This window comes from Podarcis melisellensis (assembly GCF_964234715.1).
Source record: "Podarcis melisellensis genome assembly, chromosome: 6".
Taxonomy (NCBI): Eukaryota; Metazoa; Chordata; class Lepidosauria; order Squamata; family Lacertidae; genus Podarcis; species Podarcis melisellensis.
The window spans coordinates 98,033,389-98,056,993 of NC_138538.1; the positions used below are offsets into that span (position 1 = coordinate 98,033,389).

The 23,605-nt window shown below is 41.8% G+C and overlaps 1 protein-coding gene across 1 annotated transcript in view; it reads left to right on the forward strand.

Annotated features, from left to right (window-relative positions):
• TSEN15 (tRNA splicing endonuclease subunit 15) overlaps nt 1–23,605 on the forward strand; it is a 306,977-nt gene that overhangs the window by 6,496 nt on the left and 276,876 nt on the right. The window contains exons 3-5 of the mRNA XM_081915198.1: nt 1,231–1,366; nt 7,076–7,846; nt 9,854–9,961. Of these exons, the coding sequence (XP_081771324.1) occupies nt 1,231–1,366; nt 7,076–7,283 (344 nt within the window). The 3' untranslated portion in view covers nt 7,284–7,846; nt 9,854–9,961. The remainder of the gene's footprint in view (nt 1–1,230; nt 1,367–7,075; nt 7,847–9,853; nt 9,962–23,605) is intronic.

Here is a 23,605-nt window from a genome sequence, read left to right on the forward strand (position 1 = left end):
AGTAATATTTAATAATCCCTCGGAATATAATAGTGCACAGTAAAATGAAATGTGAGCAACTAATAAAGAGAAATTCACTCTTAACAATTACAATAAATAATAACTAAATATAATCAATAAAAACAACAGCAAGTCACAATGCATAAAATACCACATGTAAAAGGATCAAACTGAGAAACAAAAGACATACAACTTACAAAATTATTTAAAAAGAAAATCCCTGAACTCATCTTCTCGCTTGCCAGCTGTTTCAGCTGTTCATGGTCTGGGAAAGGCTCCTAGGGCTGGAGGTTGGGGCAAGGCAGGTGGAAAAAGCCATTGCCTGGTGGCCAGTGCAAAGTCTCTCCCCTCGACTCTGCATATCAGTGTTACAATGCCCAGCCCCACAGAGCCCAACATACCTGTAGTGACTGTCCTCTCCCCATCAGGCGGAGGTGGTGTCACACATGAGCTTGATATAGTTAGATTCACATCTTCATAGGATTCTTGTTGGTTTCATTAAAACAGTAGTCACACACTGATGATTCCTCCTTGCAAGCTGTTAGAGAAAATAGATCAGTTAGACAGCTGATAGTCACCCAGGTGAGTCTCCACCTCCCACCCACCCCTTGTAACTTAACGTCAAATATGACTAGCACTATGTGTCCTGAGTACACGCAATATCCCTCTCTCGTACAGCCATCTGCACAATCATGGATATTGTGGTGGTGTGGATAAATTACTGGAACTGGACCAAAATGAACCTGACACACATCCCTACTTGAATGACTTACCCAAGGTCACCTCATGAGAAGCTTCATGGCTATCTCTTAGAAGATGGTTGTGAGAGTAAATAAGGATAGGAACATAGGATGGTGCCTGTCAGATCCCTGGTCCATCTAGCTCAGGATTTTCTGCTCCGACTGGCAGCAACTCTATGGTTTCAGGCAGCGAGTCATTGCCAGCCCAAGCTGGAGGTGCTGGGGACTCAAGCTGAGACCTTCTGCATGCAGAGTAGATGCCCTGACCCTGGTCTGTGTTCTTCCCCAAGAACTCTTGAAGGAAGAGAGAAATCTAATACAGTATCTAAATATACTCTAGGTGTGTCACTTGTTCTGTGGTTTTTTTCAGACTTTTCTGTCTCTTACTGCAAGACACCTTGAGTCTTCCTTTAGAAAAAGGTGTTTAAGAAATCCAGTGAACCAAACTGAATGCTATTTTTTCATTCTGATTTTGCTGCTGTTCCTTCAGCTAGGAACTGGCATGAGGTGTCCTACATTGGCCTTGCAGAATTCCAGCTTGTGTGTCTCTGTGGACGAGAGAGAGAAACGGATGGTTTTCAAGTGGTGGTGCCAACTCCTGTCCACGTGTCAATTAGCCATGAGAGGTGAGCAAGGATCCACAGAGGGTTTGGTTTTGAGTTTATTTTAGCCAAACCAAACATAGGTTGGCAATGCTCAAGGCTGTTTTGCTCCTGCAGTTTTGCTTGGCAAAGCTTGGTGAAACCATAGAAGCTGTCTTTGAAGATTGTTTTAAAACTTTGGCTGGTTCAGAATATAACAAGCAGGACTCACTCAATGAAACACAACTTGCAAAAAAAATCTTCACCAGCTGCTAGCTTGTTTCTGAGCACATTTCAGATATAAATGTAAATCTCATCTCCTGCCTTTCTGGGAGGTTTAAAGGACTGGGTCTCAAGTGGGCATTAATAAAAAATTAAAAAAATCCAGATGCTGATTTCTAGATCCAGGGCCAATACAGTGGTATCTCAGGTTACATACGCTTCAGGTTACATACGCTTCAGGTTACATACGCTTCAGGTTACAGACTCTGCTAACCCAGAAATAGTGCTTCAGGTTAAGAACTTTGCTTCAGGATGAGAACAGAAATTGTGTGGCGGCAGCGGGAGGCCCCATTCGCTAAAATGGTGCTTCAGGTTAAGAACAGTTTCAGGTTAAGAACGGGCCTCCAGAACGAATTAAGTACTTAACCCGAGGTACCACTGTATCTGTATAATACAGTGGCAAAATTGTGGACTTGCACAGTTTAGAAAATTTCCTTCTTGTACCCCAGGATCAGATGGTTTCCAGATCACTGTGGCTTTTGTCAGTGACATGGGAAAAGAGTACCAAATCCTGATTCCTTACGTGTTGGTAGGCACCCACAAATCTGTTGAAACATGTTTTTAGTTACTGGAGTTACAATATCACCAATGCATCCTTGACTATTTCATTAAGCTTTTCATTCATGTAGAGTTTCTATAAATTTGTGTGGTGGTGATGCTGTTTGCTCTGTCTTTGGCATTCCGCTAAAAGATGACATTCTTGGGATGGCAAAGGGTGAATGAATTACATTGATTGAAGGTCCACTTGGCAACCAGTCTTTCTAATAGGGCAAACATTGAATGTGTGATTTCTCTCAAGCCTGCTCGGTCTGTTTCATTCTCAGCTGCCAAATGACTCCACTTAAGAACTTGTGCCCAGTTCTCCTATGTTGCTGCAGTTGTGCACACCATCATAAATACTAACAGTGAATTAGTTTGCCACGTGTAGATCCTTATGCAACCCAAACAGTCTCGGCTGTGCAGAAGTGGGCGATACCAGCAGTCTTGAAGAAGCCTAGTATTTGTAAAGAACACAAAGTTGTTTGGGGTGGGGGGTGGAAATCCAAAAGCAGCCCAGTGAGGGCTCAGCATACATAATGGACACAGAATACTGACTGTCTTGGTGGGGTGGTGGTGGAACAGAATGGAATGGAATATCCTGGAAATGGAATATCCATGGTTGACTGGTCAGAATCTGGAACATGAGTGCTCCGCAGTGCTAATTTTGTGGCAAGTCCAACTTGGCTTCCCTCATTCCTCAAACCAGGGTTTGTCATCTTGCTTAAAATTTGGATTCATGAGGATCCAATGACTCACTGTTTTGAATAACTTGCATGGGACTGTATTGCTTCATAATGCAGGGAAGCATTTGAATCCTCCCCAAACATTGAATCATGTGAGTCTTTGGACTGAGCCAATCACACATCAGCTGGAAGATGGTGTTGCACATGTTGGCAATGAGGACACAGGGCTAGGTCTACATATTCCTTCTTTTTTGACATTTTAAGATTCATTTTCACTTTTAACATTTATCATCATACATAAATCAAAATCATTTTACAAATAGGATTCTCGGAATCCTGGAACTTCCCTCTAGCCCTCCATGGTTTCCCCAGATAATCTTTTTCAAACTGCATCGTATCGTATTCTCCGTATTTTCTTGAAACTCAATTTTTATCATAGTTCTCGCTTCATTGCAAGTGTTGTCAAAATCCTGCCAATGTTTTCAATTGTTTACAGTGTTCTTTGAAATAACTTTAAAAATTCCCCCAATCTTTATTAAATTTATTGTCTTTTTGATCTCTGATTTTCCTGGTCATTTTCGCTAATTCGGCATAGTCCATCATCTTTAGCTCCCAGTCTTCTTTTGTAGATAGATTGTCCTCCTTCCATCTTTGGGAAAGTTTCATATCCCCAAATATTTCACATTTTTTCCTATTGCTAATTCCAGGGTGTATTTGTTTGTTTGTTTTTGTAATTCCTTTTGTTGTTGTTCTATCATATTTTGTACCAACAATTTGGTTTTTGTTTGTTTGTTTGTTTGTTTAGCTTAAATCCTGGTACCCAGCCAAACCCCAAAATTCTATCCAAGACTCTTGGTAAACTTTTTGACGGGTCTTCTACTGTTATCGCCAAATCATCCACAAAGGCTTTCAGTTTGTATGCTTTGCACCCAAACGTAATACTTTTTTATTTCATCATCTGAGCTTATACATCTTGCCAGTGTTTCTAAGACTAATATAAACAGCAATGGAGACAGGGAACATCCCTGTCTTGTCCTTTTTGCAATTTTACATTTTTCTGTTGTCACATTATTCACTATCAACATAGCCTGTTGTTCTGAATAGATTGCATCTATTCCCCTCTGAAATGATTCTCCAAAATTCATCATCTCTATTATTTTTTCATAAACATCCAGGACACATGATCAAATGCCCTCTCTGCATCTGTGAACATTAGTACTGCTTGCTTATCATTCCTGGCCTCCAAGAGGCCTACATATTCCCACTGGTTCCTTCATACATTCAGAAATGAATACTTGAATAGGGCTAATGTGGTGGACAGTTCTCATGTTTGTCCATATAATACATGTGTTAATTTAGCTTCTGTAGCTTACATGGACAATATTTTCTATCTGCTTGCTCAGTTTCAATGCTGTGTTCTGCACCTACAATGGTGATCTTCGTGGCAATTCTTCGTGCTTCAGAGACAGGACAAGCCATGATAACAAACCAGCTATCCTGGGTCAGACTCTTGTCATAGGCTACAAAATACAGAAGGAAATTAGAAATCTTTCAGTGGGCACTCAAATTGGGAGACTGAGGAACATTACAATAAGAATGATTGGGCATTCTGAAAGCATCCACAGGAAGACTTTTTTGTAAGCATTTCCTGGGCTGGAGATTTGCAGATCACACCTAGCAATGGGAGATTTTGCTCTAGTGCTTTTCAGCTTGGGCTGAATCCTCAGCCTCTGTGTTCAAAAGTGAACCAAAGTCTCATAATTGCCACACATGGCCTGCCTGAATGATTAACATTCAAAATGTGTCTAATTTCAAATACTATTTCAGCAGAGAGGAAATAAAAGTTACAGTAACACTGACATCTTGTTTTGGCAATGCTTAAATTAATGAGCTCATTACTCCAGCTCCCCAGTAGCCATCAGGAGGAAGCTTTGAAATACTCATACTAGTAATTTGAGCATTTCAGACTATCTTTGGCTCTTAACAAATACAGTCTTTAACCTTCCTTAAGGGGCTGGGTTTTTTTGCCAAAAGCCATCATTTTACTTTGCACACTCCTTATTTGGGGCTTTCTCTTATGTTGGTGCCCAGCCTCAGCAATTAAATCAGAATTTAGGGCTGAAACACACACATGCTAGGAAGTAAGTCCTATTGAAATCAGTGGGACTTCCCAGTTGACATGTCCTGTAAACGATCGATTATTGTAGTAATATTTTAGTATTTCTTTTTTAGTAAATTGCAGCAATTTTGTTTCATTTGGGATTGTGCTAGTCACTGTATACTTCAGGGCTAGCTGGTGCTGACCTTAAGAATTTCAGGAGTAAAGGGGTTGAAAAGGGTCAGTGTGAGTTCTATGGAAAGAGTCACTGTTTCCATCTGTGCCTCACCCACTGGTATTTCTATATTTTGTCCAGCAGTGCTTTTGAAGTAGAAAATGCTTCTGGCAAATTTGTGTGTTATTCTATTGACCTGAGACATATCTTATCCCCATCCCCGTTCATGACAGATGTGCTATACAATGCCTTCAGTGTAACTGGACATGAAGAGCTTCAGTAAGAGTTCCTTCCCTGTTTCTATAACAAATAACTTCTGTAGAAGTACAGCTTATCAGGAATTCCGTATGTGGGCCCCAACAATGCTGCCTTGAGGCAGTGGAAGTGCTGACTTCCTTATTTCCAGAGATTTATTCTCTAAATCATATCCAGCGCAGAGTGGACACACATGGTTGTATGTCAGATGAAGTAGCCATTGCATTTTTGATGCCAACTCATGGCATTTTGAGCTGGCCTCAATTAGGAAAATCCAGTTACCAAGGATATGACCTCTAGAACTTACTTGGTATCTTTCAGTTTTTTGCCTTCACTCTGTGCCTTGAGTACTGCTGCTGTGGAATGCAGAAGGAGCTGAGTTTTTAAATTTAGTCTTTATAACATGGTAGAGACAGGTGGCTTTTGTGTCTGGGAATCCTGTCCCCCCCCCCCCACAGGGGCTGTTGGAGAGGCAGCCTGCAGGGAGTCTGAGCTGTCTCCTGAGCTGAATCTGGGACTTAGTACATGCAAAGCATTTGCTCTACCACTGGGCCACAGCCCTTCTTCAAAGAAGCATCTACTTTCTCATTTGTATTCCTCTCTGGAATTCAACAAAAACGGCTTTCACAATCCCTAGACGCTTAGAGAAGAGGAGGGGAGGCTGAGAAATCCCCCTGCCCCCCACCTCTGTGTTGACCCTTGCTTGGCATCAGCATACCAACTGCTGCCCTTTGACTTCATAGTGTGCAGCTGCCTCAGCTAGCGGGCGATTTCCATTATGAAGGCTAATTGGCAGTCATCGCAGGAGAGAAGTAACGCTCAGCTGCTGCCTGCCACCCTTTTGAAGGGCGCTGCATTCCGCAAAGTGGCAGGTTCTTCAGCTGCCAGGAGTCCTCATGGGAAGGTGATAATGAACAGAGGAGAAAAAAGTACAGGGAACCTGCAAACGGCACAGGGAACCATATTCTACACTGCCAGGATGTAATAAGCCGGAGACCCAAGTTTGGTAAACTCTGCTTTAGAGTAACGGGTGGGGTGGGGTTTGAGTGAATCTGAAATATTTTAATTATACAGATACATTCATGTTGTGTAATTTATCTAACTTTCTTATATGACGATGATTCTGCAATCATGGCTGCTATCTGTTCAACCTTATATTCTATTATTATTAAGCTAATCGTATTCCATAACTCTGGAATCTTATCTAAGCCAGTGGCCATTGCCACCACAGTTATACCAAAGGGAAGCTGTGTGGGCCCTTTAGTGCACGGTAGCCCACCTAATAACTTTAGATTTGTGGCATGTTAGCATTGAAAACCTTTTCCTCTGGAAGGGCTCCAGTGTAGTAATAATAATAATAATAATAATAATAACAATTTTTTATTTATACCCCTCCCTAGCTATTCCCACGGTGACGGGGAAAGCTGCTTTTGTTGTACCGCTATCAGTCACCCATCTTTTAGAGGCATGGGAGCCCCATCACAAGAAAAGGAAATAGGTGGCAATCCTATTGATAAATTTGTCAAAAAGGCTGGCAGGCACTGTTGGGTTTCTTTGATAGCAGAAGCATGCTAGATTTACTCCGAGGATATTTGATTTACTTGGAGTTCTTTTTTAGATACTTAAAGAAGAACTATTATTAACTTGATCTGTTTGTAGATTGACTGTGAAATTTAAACAAAGTAAGCAGAATTGCTGGAGTCTTTTTTTCTTTCTTTCAGGTTGAGACAGATCATGAAGAGATCATATACTCTGAAGGATGAACCTGATTCTCCGCTCTCTGTCACACTGGCCATAGTTGAATCAGACTCCACAATAGTCTACTATAAACTGACACATGGTTTTGTAACCCCAGACCCTCCTGACGATACTGAATACATGGATGATAAGCAGTGGAGGAAGAAAAGAAAGAGGTTTATGAGACGATAGGAAAATAGACTACTGTGTTAGCTCTGGACTACATAAAATCTCTCTGTGTGTGAATTAAAAGGTGCAATTGGGAGCTGAACATCTGCTTTGAAAATCCTTAATTAGGTCTGAGAATTGTAATAAATGGGAACATCAAAGGTGCCATGGACCAACTCAAGAATCTGTTCTCTCCTCATCAGAAAGTTCAAGCTAAAAAAAATACATATTTTTTTTGGTAACAAAACCATTTCCCACCCTTTGTTCCTGATTCAGTCATTGTCCCAAAGGCACCTAAGAGTACTTAGTTTTATAAATCATTGACTTTCTCTAGCAAATTCCTTTGTGCGTGTCCCTATTAAAGTATTCACAGCACCTGCTATATTAAATTGCTTGATTGTAGGTCCCTTGCTGAGTGAAGCAATCCTCCGCAAAGTTTGCTATAGTTCATGCTCATAAGAAGGCGACACACACTCCCGCCCACCCTTTGGGTCAAAATGTGCTGCAGCTGGAAAAAGATGACTTCACTGCTGACTGTTGCTACTGCCAAAACTTTGGAAGGCATAGTCCAGTCTAGTGAACTGAAGGTGAGTTTAGCACTTGTTTATGTAGAGGTTTTTATGTACTCAAAGCACTTTATGCATTATCTCGATGTTTTTTTTTTACAACAACCCTGTAACATAGGTCCATATTGTTAGCCCCATGTTGCATTCAGGGGGACTGAATGAAAGTGGCTTGTTTAAGGTCAGCTGCTAACTTAATGAATAAGGTAAGACAGAGCAGGAACTTCCTGGCTTTTTTTTTATCCTGAAGTTTTTAACAAGAAGTCCAGTGAGAAAAGTGGCTAAAAACATGGGGTAATGGCCACTAGCTGACACTGTCATACAGGCTTAGTGTACAAGTAGCAGGACAAATTCTCAACAAACAAACATCACCATATGTTCTCTGTACATTTTGGGCAAACATCAGCAAGAATGCTAAATAAACAGCCCGGTCTGGAAGTGCCCTATAAATTGCACATCCATGCATGCATGGTACTGCTTCCTGTCAGTTTGTTCAACAGCTGCAAAGTGGTGGGGCTGAGTGGACATTTCCCCAGCCTTTATCTCCTACCAACCCTGCACCTTTCCCCCCTTGCAATAGTTCAAATGGTGACCCTTTAGTTTGGACTCCCCCCCCCCCCACAGCACCTCTTGGTTTAGTAGGGACTGAAATAGTTCGTTTATTATTGGAGGCACTTTATTTTATCTACAAAACATCATCTGCACATTGAACAAGTGGCTAACAGCAGGATGTGTTGCCAGTTTTTAAAATAATCTATAGTTGGAGGCAGTAATGTTTCTGAATATCAGTTGCTGATCCCCCCCCCCCCTTCTATAAGCCTGAGAGGCAAATAAGGGGCAAAATCTGATAGAGACTCTGTTGCTGTTGGTGCTGGGGGAACTGGCCTCAATAGCTCTTTACGCAAGAGCGTGGCTGCTGGATCAGGCCAAGGGCCCATCAAGTCCAACATCTTGTTCTCCCAGTGGCCAACCAGGTGCTTATGGGAAGCCCTCAGGCTCCTGAGCACAGCAGCTGTCCTTACTCCATTTTCCGGTTGGTGGAGGGAGAATATAGCTCCCAGGGTTGGCATTTGCCCACGGCTTTCAAGAAGGAGTTAAGATGCATAATAATAGGATGTGTCCTTAGGGTCAGGGACCTCCAGTTACCTCAGACTATCCTAAGTTTTTATCCTAGGACCCCTCCAGACATCCTTTTATTGTGCATTCACAATAATTTGTGCCTGTGATGGTGTTGGGACAGCTGCATGCAGTCCTGCTTTCAATACTATTTGTGCCTCAAAAGGTTTGGGCAGATACACTGCTTCATTTCCAATTGGTAAGTGTCCTGTACCTTCCTGCTTTTATACCACAGACCTTCCAGGATGTGGTTATTTCACGCCACTTTTGCTGCACTACAGTGGAAGCGTGCCCCTCCAGGTAGCAGTCATGCTGGGGAAGCATCACAGAACATCGGACAAAGCAGACGGGGGTATGGATGGGTCAGTATGAATCTACCACTAATGCACTGTTGTGCCAATGACACATTGCGGATGTACCCACAGAAAACCCCACCAGTCTGGAAGGGTCCATAGTTTGTGTGCTTTTTCTTTGATCAAGTTATTATATTTAATGTCAACTGTATGATTTAAATTCCTGGTTTACTCACCTGGCTCTAGGACGAGTTCTTGCCCCTGACATATTCTAATAGAGTTGTCTTCCCCAAGCTGGTACCCTCCAGATGTTTTGGGCTATACTTCCCATCAGCTCCAGCCTACATGTCCAATGATCAAGGATGATGGGAGTTGTAGGCCAAAAAATCCAGAGCACCCTAGATTGGGGAAGGAGTCAGTTGCTTCCCTGTCTTCTGAGAAATCTGATGGTGTCAGATCTTTCTTTTTGATCACTAGAGTTTCTTCTTGTTCTTTTGTAAGTTTGGCTTGAAACAACTCATGCAAATTGTATGTGTTTTTGAATCCGTTAACATTTCTCATGTGGCCAAGGACCACACAGGCATGTTTTCAAGCACAAAGACTGCTTATGTTATGATTTCAGATTTGGAACTAAGGAACTGGAATACACTATTTCTTGGCTGTGTGAATTCAAGCTTAGTGCGGTCTACTAGGCTACAACAAGAAGCCTTTCAGGAGTTGGCAAGTTACAGTAAGTATTTGCAGAAGTCTCTTTGTTAAGCTCATTGGGTTGTTTAAAAATATGGATAATTTAGTTATTTTAAAGTAATTTTTTGATCTCATGCATACAGAGAAAAACAGAAAGCACCTGTATTACCACAATGCACCTTGGAACTTCCTATGCCATATGAAGCAACATGCACACAATATTCACTACAAGTGGAGACTTTGGACATCCAAAACACTGCAAAGGCAGAGAGAAAACAGTGATCGTGACAAATATGGATTCTTTTCAGGCTTTGATTTGTGTACTTTTGTTGCAACTACCTAGAAAGCTTCAAGATCTCTTAATATGTAATAGTTATGCTTGAATGTGTTTTATATCACTAGTCTTCAAGCAATGGTTCGGGACTTAAAGATCAGGAATGTACCCATGTCTAAAGTGAATCACTTTGACTTTGCTGTCACATTTTCTTCTCTGTCTCCTTTTGGTTTAGTGTTTTATTTCCCCCTTAAGAAAATGAAGAAAAGAGGAGGAAGTAAGAAAGTAGAAAGATGGACATGCTTACTGAAAGAAAAGAAAAAAGAGAAATTTGGGTCCCATGTTGCAAGGTGGGCCTTGGGTCTGAAATTATTTTAGACCGCTGCTTTAAAGTAGTGGTGGGTTGCCTTCAGTTCTTTTTCTGCACTTTTTAACAGCACCTCCATAGTTGACCAACATATCCAAGCATGCGTGCACTCTCAGGATGTCATAGCAGTTAAAAAGCGTGTTGAGTGATCAACAGGAAGGGCTGGTGCTCAGTGGCAGAAGAACTTGCTTTGCCCATGAAAGGTCCCAGGTTCCATCCCTCACGTCTCCTAGGAAGCCCTGGAAAGGCATCTGCCAGATAGTGTTGACAACACTCCCTTCGATGGACCAATGGCCTGACTTGATAGACATTTTCTATTGCTGTAAGCATGCACTGTTGCTTAAAATTTATTTATTTTTTATAATAATTTTTATTGATTTTCCAACACAAATTAAAAAACAAAACAACACACAATACATAGACAAACAAAACATATAAACATGTATGATTTCAACACCTCTTTTTCATAGACCTTACTTCCCAGACTTCCCCTTACCTCCCCTTTTCTGCATCCCTGTTTTAAAATTTCTTCAACAACCCTTCACTCCAATTAACTAATTGCTCATTTTCTTTTTTTAGTTTCTTCTCATACTTAGTCAATTACAGCTGTAATTCTATATTTTCTCCTTTCCCTTGACATTTTAGCACTCATTAATTTTACAACAGTTCTTGAGATATACTTTAAATTTCTTCCAGTCTTCTTCCACCGTCTCTTTTTCTTGGTCACGGATTCTGCCCGTCATCTCCGCCAATCCCATGTAGTCAATCACCTTCGTCTGCCATTCTTCCAGTGTGGGTAGTTCTTGTGTCTTCCAATACTTTGCTAAAAGAATCCTTGCTGCTGTGGTAGCATACGTAAAAAACGTCCTATCCTTCCTTGACACCAATTGGCCGACCATGCCCAGGAGAAATGCCTCTGGTTTCTTATGAAAGGTACATTTAAGTACCTTCTTAATTTCATTATAAATCATTTCCCAGAAGGCTTTAATCCTCGGGCAAGTCCACCAAAGGTGATAAAAGGTACCTTCAGTCGCATTGCATTTCCAACATTTATTATTGGGCAAATGATTAATTTTTGCAAGCTTGACTGGGGTCATGTACCACCTATAAATCATTTTCATAATATTTTCTCTTAAGGCATTGCATGCCGTGAATTTTATACCGGTGGTCCATAACTGTTCCCAGTCTGCAAACATGATGTCATAACCAATGTCTTGTGCCCATTTAATCATAGCTGATTTAACTGTCTCATCTAGTGTACTCCACTTCAACAGCAGGTTATACATTCTTGACAAATTCTTAGTATTGGGTTCTAACAGTTCTGTTTCTAGTTTTGATCTCTCCATCTGGAAGCCAATTTTCCTGTCTTGTTTAAACACCTCCATTATTTGATAATAATGAAGCCAATCTCGTACTTTAGACTTCATTTTTTCATAACTCTGCAATTTAATTGTTCCACTCTCTTGCTCTAAAATTTCACAGTATTTTGGCCATTTCGATTCCATGTTAAGTTTTTTCACCTCCTTTGCTTCCATTGGTGACAACCACCTAGGGGTTTTATTTTCCAACAAATCCTTATATCAAATCCAAACATTGTATAGTGCTTTCCTGACAATATGGTTTTTAAATCCTTTATGAGTTTTTACCTTGTCATACCAGATATATGCATGCCAACCAAATCTGTTATCAAATCCTTCCAAGTCCAAAATGTCTGTATTTTCAAGAAGTAGCCAGTCTTTCAACCAGCAGAAAGCTGCCGATTCATAGTACAATCTTAAGTCCGGCAGGGCAAACCCCCCTCTATCTTTTGCATCAGTTAATATCTTATTAACTTAAAATTTAGATCTAATCTTGATGAATCAGACTGAGGTCCACCTAGACCAAAATACTGGGGACTAGGTACTTCCTCCCCTCCCCCCCCAAAAAAATATGCCCAGAGACTCGCTGGTAGATGTGAGTCTACATTTAATGCATCATTTGGTAATTGAGAGTTGCAGCAATAAAATATGTCATTTCAGCTAACGGGGTAGGGATTGTGGTACATGAAAATTAAAAATTAAAAAGCAGCAGATAGGAGAAGCTTAAATTTTCCCAGGGAAATGGCATCTTCTGCATGTAGTACTGATCTCCATTATGCACAAATACAGATTTTCAAGCCAGTTTAAACTGGTTAGTTCAGGGTTCCTGCTTCTTAAACAATTGCAGAGCAACTACTCCAAATCTCACTTGTCTAAAAATGGCTTCATGCTTTAACACTTGAAGCAACCATATTAGAGATCAAATTTTGTTTTATCTTGGTACACCTAAGACATTAGTTTTGCCTAATATATTGACTTTGTGGCAAATTATGTAACTGAAGTTGCAATATTTTTATCTCCCACCATCCTGTCTGCTGTAGTGTTTTCCCTTGATCCCTCCTTCTTATCGGTGGGACATTGTGAAGGAAAGAGGTCTCAGGGAGAGATTAGAGCACGTTGGCCATGGCTAGGATTGATCCATGTGACGGTCATCTCCAGGCTTGACTACTGTAATTTGCTCTACGCAGGGCTGCCCTTGAAGCTGTCCCAGAAGCTCCAGCGGGTGCAGAATTCTGCAGCGAGGCTCCTCACGGGGTCTCTGCCATGGGAGCATCTTCACCCAGTGCTTTTCCAGCTGCACTGGCTCCCGGTGGAGTACAGGGTCAGATTTAAGGTGCTGCTTTTGACCTTTCAAGCCCTTCACGGCCTAGGACCCTCGTACCTACGGGACCGCCTCTCCCGGTGTGCCCCACGGAGAGCCTCAAGGTCCATAAATAGCAACACCCTAATGGTCCCAGGCCCTAAGGAAATTAGATTAGCCTCAACCAGAGCCAGAGCCTTTTCAACACTGGCTCCGGCCTGGTGGAACTCTCTGCCTCATGAGACCAGGGCCCTGCAGGATCTGATTTCTTTCCACAGGGCCCGTAAGACAGAGTTGTTCCACCTGGCCTTTGGCTTAGAATCAGTTTGATTCCCTCCCCCTCTTTCTTTTTCCTTTCTCCTCCTGTGAAGAGACTGCATCCTGATGTTTTAATGTTGTATTTCAATTTTTTTAAAAAATTGTATTTTAATCAACTTTTTTTTATTACTAGTTGTTAGCCGCCCTGAGCCTGGTCTTGGCTGGGAGGGCGGGGTATAAATAACTTCTTCTTCTTCTTCTTCTTCTTCTTCTTCTTCTTCTTCTTCTTCTTCTTCTTATTATTATTATTATTATTATTATTGTGTGGAACTCCTTCGCTGGTCTTTTCAGAATTCTTTTGGCTCCCCTGAACATTTCTCAGGGTCCCTCACCCCAAATTAAGGAGGAACTTCTCAACTGTGCTCCACATTTTGCTTCAGGCAATATTTCTTTGGCATTTCAGCCTATAGCTGAAGTTTATCAAGTGTTTCCCATGAGACACAGGTTCAAAGATCAAATAGCCAAGCGGAAAGGGATCTTAATTGTGCTGGAATGGGGGAGCTTCAGAAACCCCCATGACAACTACACTAGAGTAGCCGAATAAGTGTCTGTGATTCATGGACAATCCCATTTTCTCTAGATTCTCTTTTAGCTGTCTCAAGCCAGGAGGCAAACATACACCTTCAGCAAAATCAAATCACAATTTATTTGTTGCATTTATCCTGTTGTGGGTTAGCTGATTACCTGTGCAATTTTTAATTATCTGTGTGCTGTTTCATTTGGGTCCCTGATTGCCTAATTGCCATGATTACTCAGTCATTCAGTTTTATTGCACATAGCCAAAGGCTGCCGCAATGTACACAGAATCATTCAACAATTAACAGAAAATATACTAGATTGATAAAAAAACCTTAAAACATTTATATTGTCAAGACATTACCTACTCTAAACAGAGCTATAAAAGTACCTTAATGTACAGGTTTAGACATTAAACAATAAAATTTATAAGCTAACATTATCACATGGCCACTAATATATTAAAAAATAATGTTAATTAATACAATGTGCAATTATATTCGGAGTTTGGTGATAAAGATTGAATATAGCTTGATGTAGATAGGGCTCCTTTACAGTTGGTGGCTACCTTGGCTATATAATATGCTCTAATTTTCCCAGCGGCAGTTGCAAAGAGTGCTAGATGCCAGGTCACATACTTATCTCTGTCTGTGAGGAGATATACTGACGCACCTGACCATAACACGCACATAGTTTTTAGAGGAGGAAAACAAGAAAAAAAAAATTCTGAATGAAACAGTGGGTGTATCATTTTTGTGCTTCATGCTGTGGCCACAGACATGTGATTTGACGGTGAGTTTGGGGTAGCCCAATGCAAAAATCCTGAGAATCCATGTGGATCTGTGCTTTATAACCACGTTTTTGCACCATTGCAGCCCCAAGCAACAGTGGGTGCGTGATTTTGAGGGGGCAGGCTATAGCCATGGACATGCTATGTGATCTGATGGTGAATTTGGGGTGACCCAATGCAGAGATCCTGAGAATCCCTGTGGATTCATGCTTTGTAACCACGTTTTTGCACCATTGCAGCCCCAGGCAACAGTGGGTGTGTGATTTTTTTGGTGCAGGTTGTAGCCATGGACATGCTATGTGATCTGATGGTGAATTTGGGGTGACCCAATGCAAAGATCCCGAGGATCCATGTGGATCCGTGCTTTGTAACCACGTTTTAAGTGGGGAGGGAAGGAAAAACACAGAAGGGACAAGGAGCACGAGAGGGGTGTGCGGAGAAGCAGCTGGCTAACAATGCAGGAGAGGGGTTTAACGGGAGGGAGGAAAGGAAGGTAAAAGTCCCACCCACCCACCCAAGCTAGCCCCCCTCTCTTTCTCTTTCTTCTCCCTCTTTCTCTCTCTCTCTCCCACCTGCATGTTTTCCGGCTGCCTGGAATGCTTCCCTGGACGCAGCAGCAGCAGCAGCAGCACTGGAGCACGGAGAGGAATTAGATGGAAGGATGCTATCCTTTCCTTTCCCCTCTGCTTGCCGGCAGGGGAGGGGATTTCCTGCTCTTTGTTCCGTTTGAGCAAACAGCAACCGAAACAGAACAGGGTGGGCAATAAGACCCTGAGGCAGAATGCCGGAAAGCAGCAGCTTCCTCTCTTCAGACTTCCCTCCTCCTTGATGTGCGATATGATTTTTGCCTGATTTTTGCCCCTGCACTCGGGACAGTCGGCTCCAGGGAGCACACATTCGCTCAATAACACGCACAGACATTTCCCCTTACTTTTTAGGAGAAAAAATCTGTGTGTTATAGAGGGGAAAATACGGTAAAATCATGTCAGAGGGGTTCTGGCCAGGGGACCTTGTCATTATAGGTGCTAAAAATCTTTCTCTTGCTTCATTATATAAGGGGGGGCAAGGTATAATGCATAAGGTCTTCTACTTCAGGACATCCTCTAATGCAGACACGTTCGTTTGTTGGTATGCCTCTGTGTCTCCCATCTCTATAAGCAGAGTTTATTGTATTTAATCGTAACACTGTGAAAGCTTTCCGAATTTGCACAAAAGTCAATTCATTAAAATAAGATGTGTGTTCCTAGGCCTCTCTAAGTTTAAAATGGCCCTTGTGGTCTCTTCCAACTCTATGAAAATATAATGGGGTGCATGTGGATGTGTACATAGAGTTTAGATCGTTTTTAGTTGCCACTGCCCTTATGGTTCATTGAAAGATATTTTTCTGGGTGGGAATATAAGGGAAGTTCTTTGATCTCAGTCACTGAGAGGTCATATTTGTCCATCAGTTGGGCAGCATGGTGTACCCAGTTTTTAAAGGGTAATCCATTCAAGAGCTCAATCAGGTATTTTTTGGGTAGCCTAGTGTTGTCCATCTGTTGAACTCTAAACGAGTAACAAAAGATTCTTTTATCTATTTGGCTCTCTATGCTCAATATGTGAGTTTGCAACCTGACTATGGCAGATTGCACATCTTTGGGTAAACCTAAAAGAACTCTTAAAAAATAATTCTGTGGGGGTTCCAAACCTGAGACCTTTGAGGTACCCCAAACTCTGCACCATATAAAATCTGGGCCATTGATTTTGCTTTATACACAGATAGAGCTGGGTTGACCAGATTTCCACCTTTACAAGCATCAAATTTCAAAAAAGCTTTTGCTGATTTAAAGGCTTGCAATTTAATATTAAAGGTAAAGGAACCCCTGACCATTGGGTCCAGTCGTGACCGACTCTGGGGTTGCAGCGCTCATCTCGCTTTATTGGCCGAGGGAGCCGGTGTACAGCTTCCGGGTCACGTGGCCAGCATGACTAAGCTGCTTCTGGCGAACCAGAGCAGCGCATGGAAACGCTGTTTACCTTCCTGCTAGAGCGGTACCTATTTACAGTGGTACCTCGGGTTACATACGCTTCAGGTTACAAACTCCGCTAACCCAGAAATAGTGCTTCAGGTTAAGAACTTTGCAACAGAAATCGTGCTCCGGCGGTGTGGCAGCAGCAGAAGGCCCCATTAGCTAAAGTGGTGCTTCAGGTTAAGAAGAGTTTCAGGTTAAGTACGGACTTCCGGAACGAATTAAGTATTTAACCCAAGGTACCACTGTATCTACTTGCACTTTGACGTGCTTTCAAACTGCTAGGTTGGCAGGAGCTGGGACCGAGCAACAGGAGCTCATCCTGTGGCGGGGATTCGAACCGCTGACCTTCTGATCGGCAAGTCCTAGGCTCTGTGGTTTAACCCACAGCACCACCCATGTCCCTTAATTTAATATTGGATAGCTGTATATTCCAGGATGCTTTTTCTGAATAAACCAATCCCAAATATTTAAACGTATTTACTTGGTTTATGATGTGTTCATCCAGGTGCCAAACATGCTTTTTAAGGTGCTTCAGAAATACAATGACCTGCGTCTTATCGTAGTTTATAGATAAAGCATTCCCCAAGCAATATTAACTTAATTTCGCAAGCAGCCGTCTCAAGCCTAACTAGATACAAGTGCTAGGTCATCAGCATACATTAAGACTGAGAATTTTTGGTCAAGAATTGTGACAGGGGCAAACCGTAGGCCCTCCAGTTCTTTAACCATGTCATTAATTTAAAAATTAAACAAGAAAGGCACCAAAATGCATCCCTGTTTGACTCTAGTATTGGTCTTATATCTAGTAGTAAGATGATCAGCCAGATCCACCTTTACTTGTATCGATGTGTCAGTGTGTAATGTTTTGATGAGAAATAATAGACGTAGGTCTATATTTGTCTTTTCCAATTTTTGCCACAGTGCGTGTCTTGGGACGGTATCGAAAGCTGACTTTAGGTCGATAAAAGCGACATATAATTTTTGCTTCAAATTATGTATGTATTTACATAGCAGAAAGTTCATCACAAAGCACTGGTCCAATAACGATTTCCCTCTTTGGAAATCTGCCTGGACTTCAGATATCACCTTATTTGTGTCTTCCCATTCTTCCAGTCTCCCAAGAAGGAGTTTGGCATATAATTTAGAGGCTACATCTAACAAACTAATGGCTCTATGATTGGCAGGGTTTTTCTTATCACCCTTTTTATATATTGGGGCAATTATACTCAGCTTCCACCCTTCCGGTATGCGTCCTGAGCTGTTAATGTGTGAAAACAGTTTTGCAAAAATGGGTGACCAGAAATCAGGTCTTATCTTATAAATCTCCATTGGGATCATGTCTTCTCCTGGAAGATTACTCAGAACTACTCTGTTCTACCCTTCAACCAGTCATTCTCTCCATTCTGATACCCAGCTTCTCTTGTCTTATCCAGGTGTCATCCCATAGCAAAACAAAACATTGAAGTGAGCAAAAGAGCAAGTTCAAAATGCGAAACTGCACGTGTATTTATTGTTGCTGCTTATAAAGGTTGGCAAACTGGTTTTTGTTTGTGTTTGACTGTAAAATACCAGGAGTGGAATGCAGCAGTCAAGGCATGGTGGGTGGGGGCTGGGTGTCTGCTGCCCTGGCAGTTGGGCTCTTTTGTGGGGCAGCAGCACTCCTGGAATGGAGAGCAATTAATTGTGAACTAATACATTAGAAATGGGGAGAGCATTGTTAAGTAGCTGTTTGTATTCTTTTCGAGATACAGGTCAAGACAGGTAAAATTCAGGGGAGGTATCAGTGTACCCCACCCACATTTCCCCCGTTGTTTCCTGATATAATACACAGGTGACTCCCCACTTACACCGGGGATGTTCCAGGGCCCCAAGCACATGTGTGAAAGTGGGGAGCCCCCTGGAGAGTCCGCATGGCTTGCAAGGAGACCCTCCCCAGAGCCTAAAGAGAACACCGAAGAGTTTGGAGGCACAGCAGACGGGCTGCTGAGCCTCCCTGCCTAACAGCTGATGCCTGGGAAAGCGGCTCCTGTTCTACCCCACATGTCAGTTGTTAGGCTGGGAGGCTGAGCAGCCCTGGGGAGGATCTCCTCGCAAGTCTGGAGGACTGTCAAGCTCTCTTCCGCCGCCTCTGGGTTCACGGTGCCACTCATGGGTGCAGTTGTGCACAAGTATATCATGCGCAAGTGAGGAGTTGCCTGTAATTAATAAAACTTGAGTGATAAGAGCATTTATAGATGCATGCAGTGTGTCTGAGAAGTGATAGGCTGTAAATCTACCGTATTTTTGATCTATAAGATGCACCCGACCGTAAGACGCACCTAGTTTTTACAGGAGGAAAACAAGGGAAAAAACATTCTGAATCAAATGTTGTACTAAACTATTTAATAAACAACCGGTATATCAGAATCATATTACAACCATGTAAAGTGAACAGCAGTCAACAGTGGCATTACGAACCATCATCACTGTCATTAACAAATGAAGAGAGACTTTAAGGTTTGAGTTCTCTTCTAGTCTTCTGTGAGCCCCAAGAACTCATCAGTGCTAGAGTCAGAATTTATGAAGCTCAGTTGCTCACAATCACTGACATCACTTTCTTCGCTATCTTCATATAAAATGCCATCTTCGTTTCCATCCAAAGCATTGCTAATGCCACATTTTTTGTTTTTGTTTTTTTTAAAAAATATTTATTAGGGTTTTTACAGAAAAAAAAGAAAACATCCAATAACAATATACAATATTACTTTGTTTAACAAAATTTCATATCCTCTTTGAACTTCCTCACGCCTCCCACTCCCATTTGCATCATTAATAAATTTTGTCCAGCAAATTATCATCTTATTTCCAAATTTTAAAACCGCTTAATTACAATAAAATTGTTCTCCTGCAAATTTGTTTTTCTTAATCTCTCTTCTCATCAGTTCCTGATCTATTTTAGTGATGGCCAATTATTTATAACTAAGCATCTTTTTTAACATTCCGATAAATCATAATATTTTTGTAGATAAATCTTGAATTTCTTCCAGTCTTCTTCCATCCTCTCTTCTCCCAGGTCTCGGATTCTGCCAGTCATCTCCGCCAGTTGCATATAGTCCATCAGTTGCGTCTGCCATTCTTCCAGTGTGGGTAGATCTTGAGTTTTCCAATTCTTAGCGAGTAGTATCCTTGCTGCTGTTGTCGCATACATGAAAAATGTTCTATCTTTCTTTAACACCTTCTGGTCGACAATGCCCAGAAGAAAGGCCTCTGGTTTCTTGGTAAAGGTATACTTAAACACCTTTTTCAACTCATTATATATCATTTCCCAGAAGGCCTTCACCTTAGGGCAAGTCCACCAGAGGTGGTAGAATGTTCCTTCATTTTCCTTACATTTCCAGCATTTATTGTCTGACGAATGGTATATTTTAGCAAGTTTAACTGGGGTCATGTACCATCTGTATATCATTTTCATTACATTTTCTTTCAAAGCATTACATGCAGTAAAGTTCAACCCAGTGGTCCACAACCTTTCCCAATCCTCAAACATAATATTATGCCCAATATCCTGTGCCCATTTGATCATAGCCGATTTAACCATTTCGTCTTGTGTATTCCATTTCAACAGCAAGTTATACATTCTTGAAAGTACCTTAGTCTTAGGTTCTAACAGTTCTGTTTCCAACTTCGATTTCTCCACCTGGAATCCTAACCTTTTGTCACTTTTAAAAGTTTCCTTAATCTGAGCGTAGTGTAACCAGTCTCGCACTTTATCCTTCATTTTCTCCATACTCTGCAATTTCCAATTATCTCCGTCTTTTTCTAACAGTTCCCAATATTTTGGCCAGTAGGCTTCCATATTGGTTCCTTTTCAGGCCTTAGCTTCCAAAGGTGAAAGCCACCTTGGTGTTTTATTTTCCAGTAAGTCTTTATATTTAGTCCAGACATTAAACACTGCTTTTCTGACAATATGGTTCTTAAAGGCCTTATTGATCTTAACTTTATCATACCACAAATATGCATGCCAACCAAAAGCATTGTTGTAACCTTCAAGATGCTAATGCCACATTTTTTGAATGACCGGACAACGATTTCCTCCTTCACTGAGTGCCATGATGTTCTCACCCATTCACAAACCTGAGTGATGGTCTCTTCATTCGTCCAGTAGGTTTCAGATCATGATTACCAGTAGCTAATATGTGCTCTAAACTGGTTAGTATTAATAAGGCAGGTTTTTTCAAAAGCCCTCTAGGACGTTTGGACCACACTTTTTCAACCCATGCTCTCATTCCATTTTCGTCCATCCATCCTTTCTCATGAACATGTACAACAATTCCTCGTGGAATCATTTCTTTTGGAAATATTTTTCTTTTGAAAATTAACATGGGTGGCAATTTGGTGCCATCTGCACAGCATGACAACACAACTGTGTAATGGGTTTTCTCATGTCTGGAGGTTTTCACGATGATAGTTTTGGCACTTTTCAGATCAACCTATTAGATGGCACATCAAAGGTTAGTGGGACTTCATCCATATTCCTAATCTGGCCAATTTCAAATCCATTTCTCTTCCTAGCATCAATTACAAATTTATGAAAAGACAGAATCTTAGATTCATATTCTTCTGGCATTTTTTGTGCAATTCTAGTTTTGGTGCCCATAGCAAGGCTTTATTGCTTCATAAATCTCTAGCACCATGATGGTGATCGAGTAAAATCGTGAATGCCTTTCTCTCCAGCAATGCGTTTGGCTTCATATATTATCATTTTTGTAGAGACTGTGAAGTCATTATTCCAGTGATATGTGATCCATTCTTTCATGGCCATGTCCAACTGTGGCCACTTTGCAGCATTTCCACGAAAAGTGTGCTTACTTTTATCTGCTTTTTGCAGTTGATCCTCCTGTTTCCTCCACTTTCTTACCATTATTTTCAGTTGGAGGTGGCCTAAAATGTCTCTCCGCTGCTCTGTTTCCATTCTCCTTAGCATATTTTACTACGTCTAGTTTAAAAGGAATCTTATATGCTAGTCTTCTCCGCTTTATCATCCTTATCAGAATGGGGGAGGTTTTCTGCAAGAAAATACAGTGATGAAGGAATCGTCAGTAATGTACGGTATCTCCAGTGTTTACCACTGAGTGCTGACCATACCTTTAACTAATGGCATCATAGTAAACATAGCCAACATACAGGCTATAAAAAAAAAGAATTACGGTATCACCCTAAAAGTTTATTGATATTATAGCATATGCATCATTTTGCTTTCTTGAATTGTCCTAGGCATAGCAGCCAACTCCTAGAGGCCTAGGTGCCTTCGCCCCCCCATTAAATATTTGAGGGAGTCGTCCCCCCCCCATATGTTGATGGGCATTGTCATTCATATGGTGTGCATGCACTTTGTCTTGAGATCACAGCAGTTCTCAACCTCTGGGTCCCCAGATGATGTTGGACTACAACTCCCATCTTCCCTGAGCTCTGGCCTTGATACCTAGGGATGATGGAAGTTGTAGTTCAACAACATCTGGGGACCCACAGGTTGAGAAAAGCTGAATTGCAGTATGTAAGGTCGGGCTTACCTGCCCCCCCAATATTTTATTCAAGTTGGAAGGGGGAGGGAAGGGAGAGGGAGAGCTCACATTCGTGCCACATGCCTGTGGCGGGCAGCTGCCTTGCCTCGCTGGCCCCGGAGCAAAAAGAGAAGGAGGAGACCCCGGGGCAGGAGCCCTGTAAGCAGCTCTCCCTTTGCTTGAATTACCGGTACAGTCATCTGGGGGGCGGGGTGGAAGGGGCTGCCCTCCGTCCCTCCTTCTGGCTCATTGTAAAGCAAGCCTGTAAGCGGCTTTCCCTTTGCTTGAATTACAGTCAGCTCATCAGTCCCTTCCCCCACCTCGCGGAAAAGCCAGCAAGAGCCGCAGACACGTTCAGCGCAGCTCTTTAAAGAGAGAGCTGGGCAGAGCCTGGCAGTGGCAGCGGCTCTTGCTGGCTTTCCAATGAGCCGGAATGAGGGACAGAGGGCAGCCCGTCAGTCCCTTCTCCCGCCTGCATTTGCTCCATAAGACGCACACACATTTCCCCTTCCTTTTTAGGAGGAAAAAAGTGCGTCTTATGGAGCGAAAAATATGGTATATTGTGAAAGAAAGTAGACATTTCTTCCTCTTTGTGCAATGGGAGCTACTTTTGAATGAGCATGCATAGGATAGAATTGCATGTGAACATGTGTTCACATGATGAAGGGCATATAACTCCATGCAATTGTGGAATGAACATAGAAATTGTTTGTAGTCAACTTAATCTCAGGGTCAAGTGACCCTGTTAAACAATAGGAAAGGACAGAAGAAAAGAGAAATGGTTATCTCTTCTTTGAATGGGATGTCCCTAAGTCTTCTTGAATCTAAGACCTGCCTCTTTCCTGCCCAGTCAGCCAGATTCATTAAAGCCACATCTTCATCCAATTCCTCCTCTTTCTTGCAGACCAGGGGATGAATTTTAGAATTTCAGCCGCAGCAGACAAGCACTTCATGTAGCCTTTTCCATCTAGGGCAGAATAAGGAGATAGTGAGGAACTGGGTTGTAGTAGTAGTAGTAGTAATAATTTTATTTTTTATTATTTATACCCCATCCATCTGGCTGGGTTTCCCCAGCCACTCTGGGCTGCTTTCAACATATATAAAAACATAATAAAAAGACCTTCGTGCTTTGCAAAGCTTCAGTGAATTGGGGGTGTTGACAAATGAATTTGCTGTCATGCATATCTCACGTAGAGTACAGCAAAAAAATTG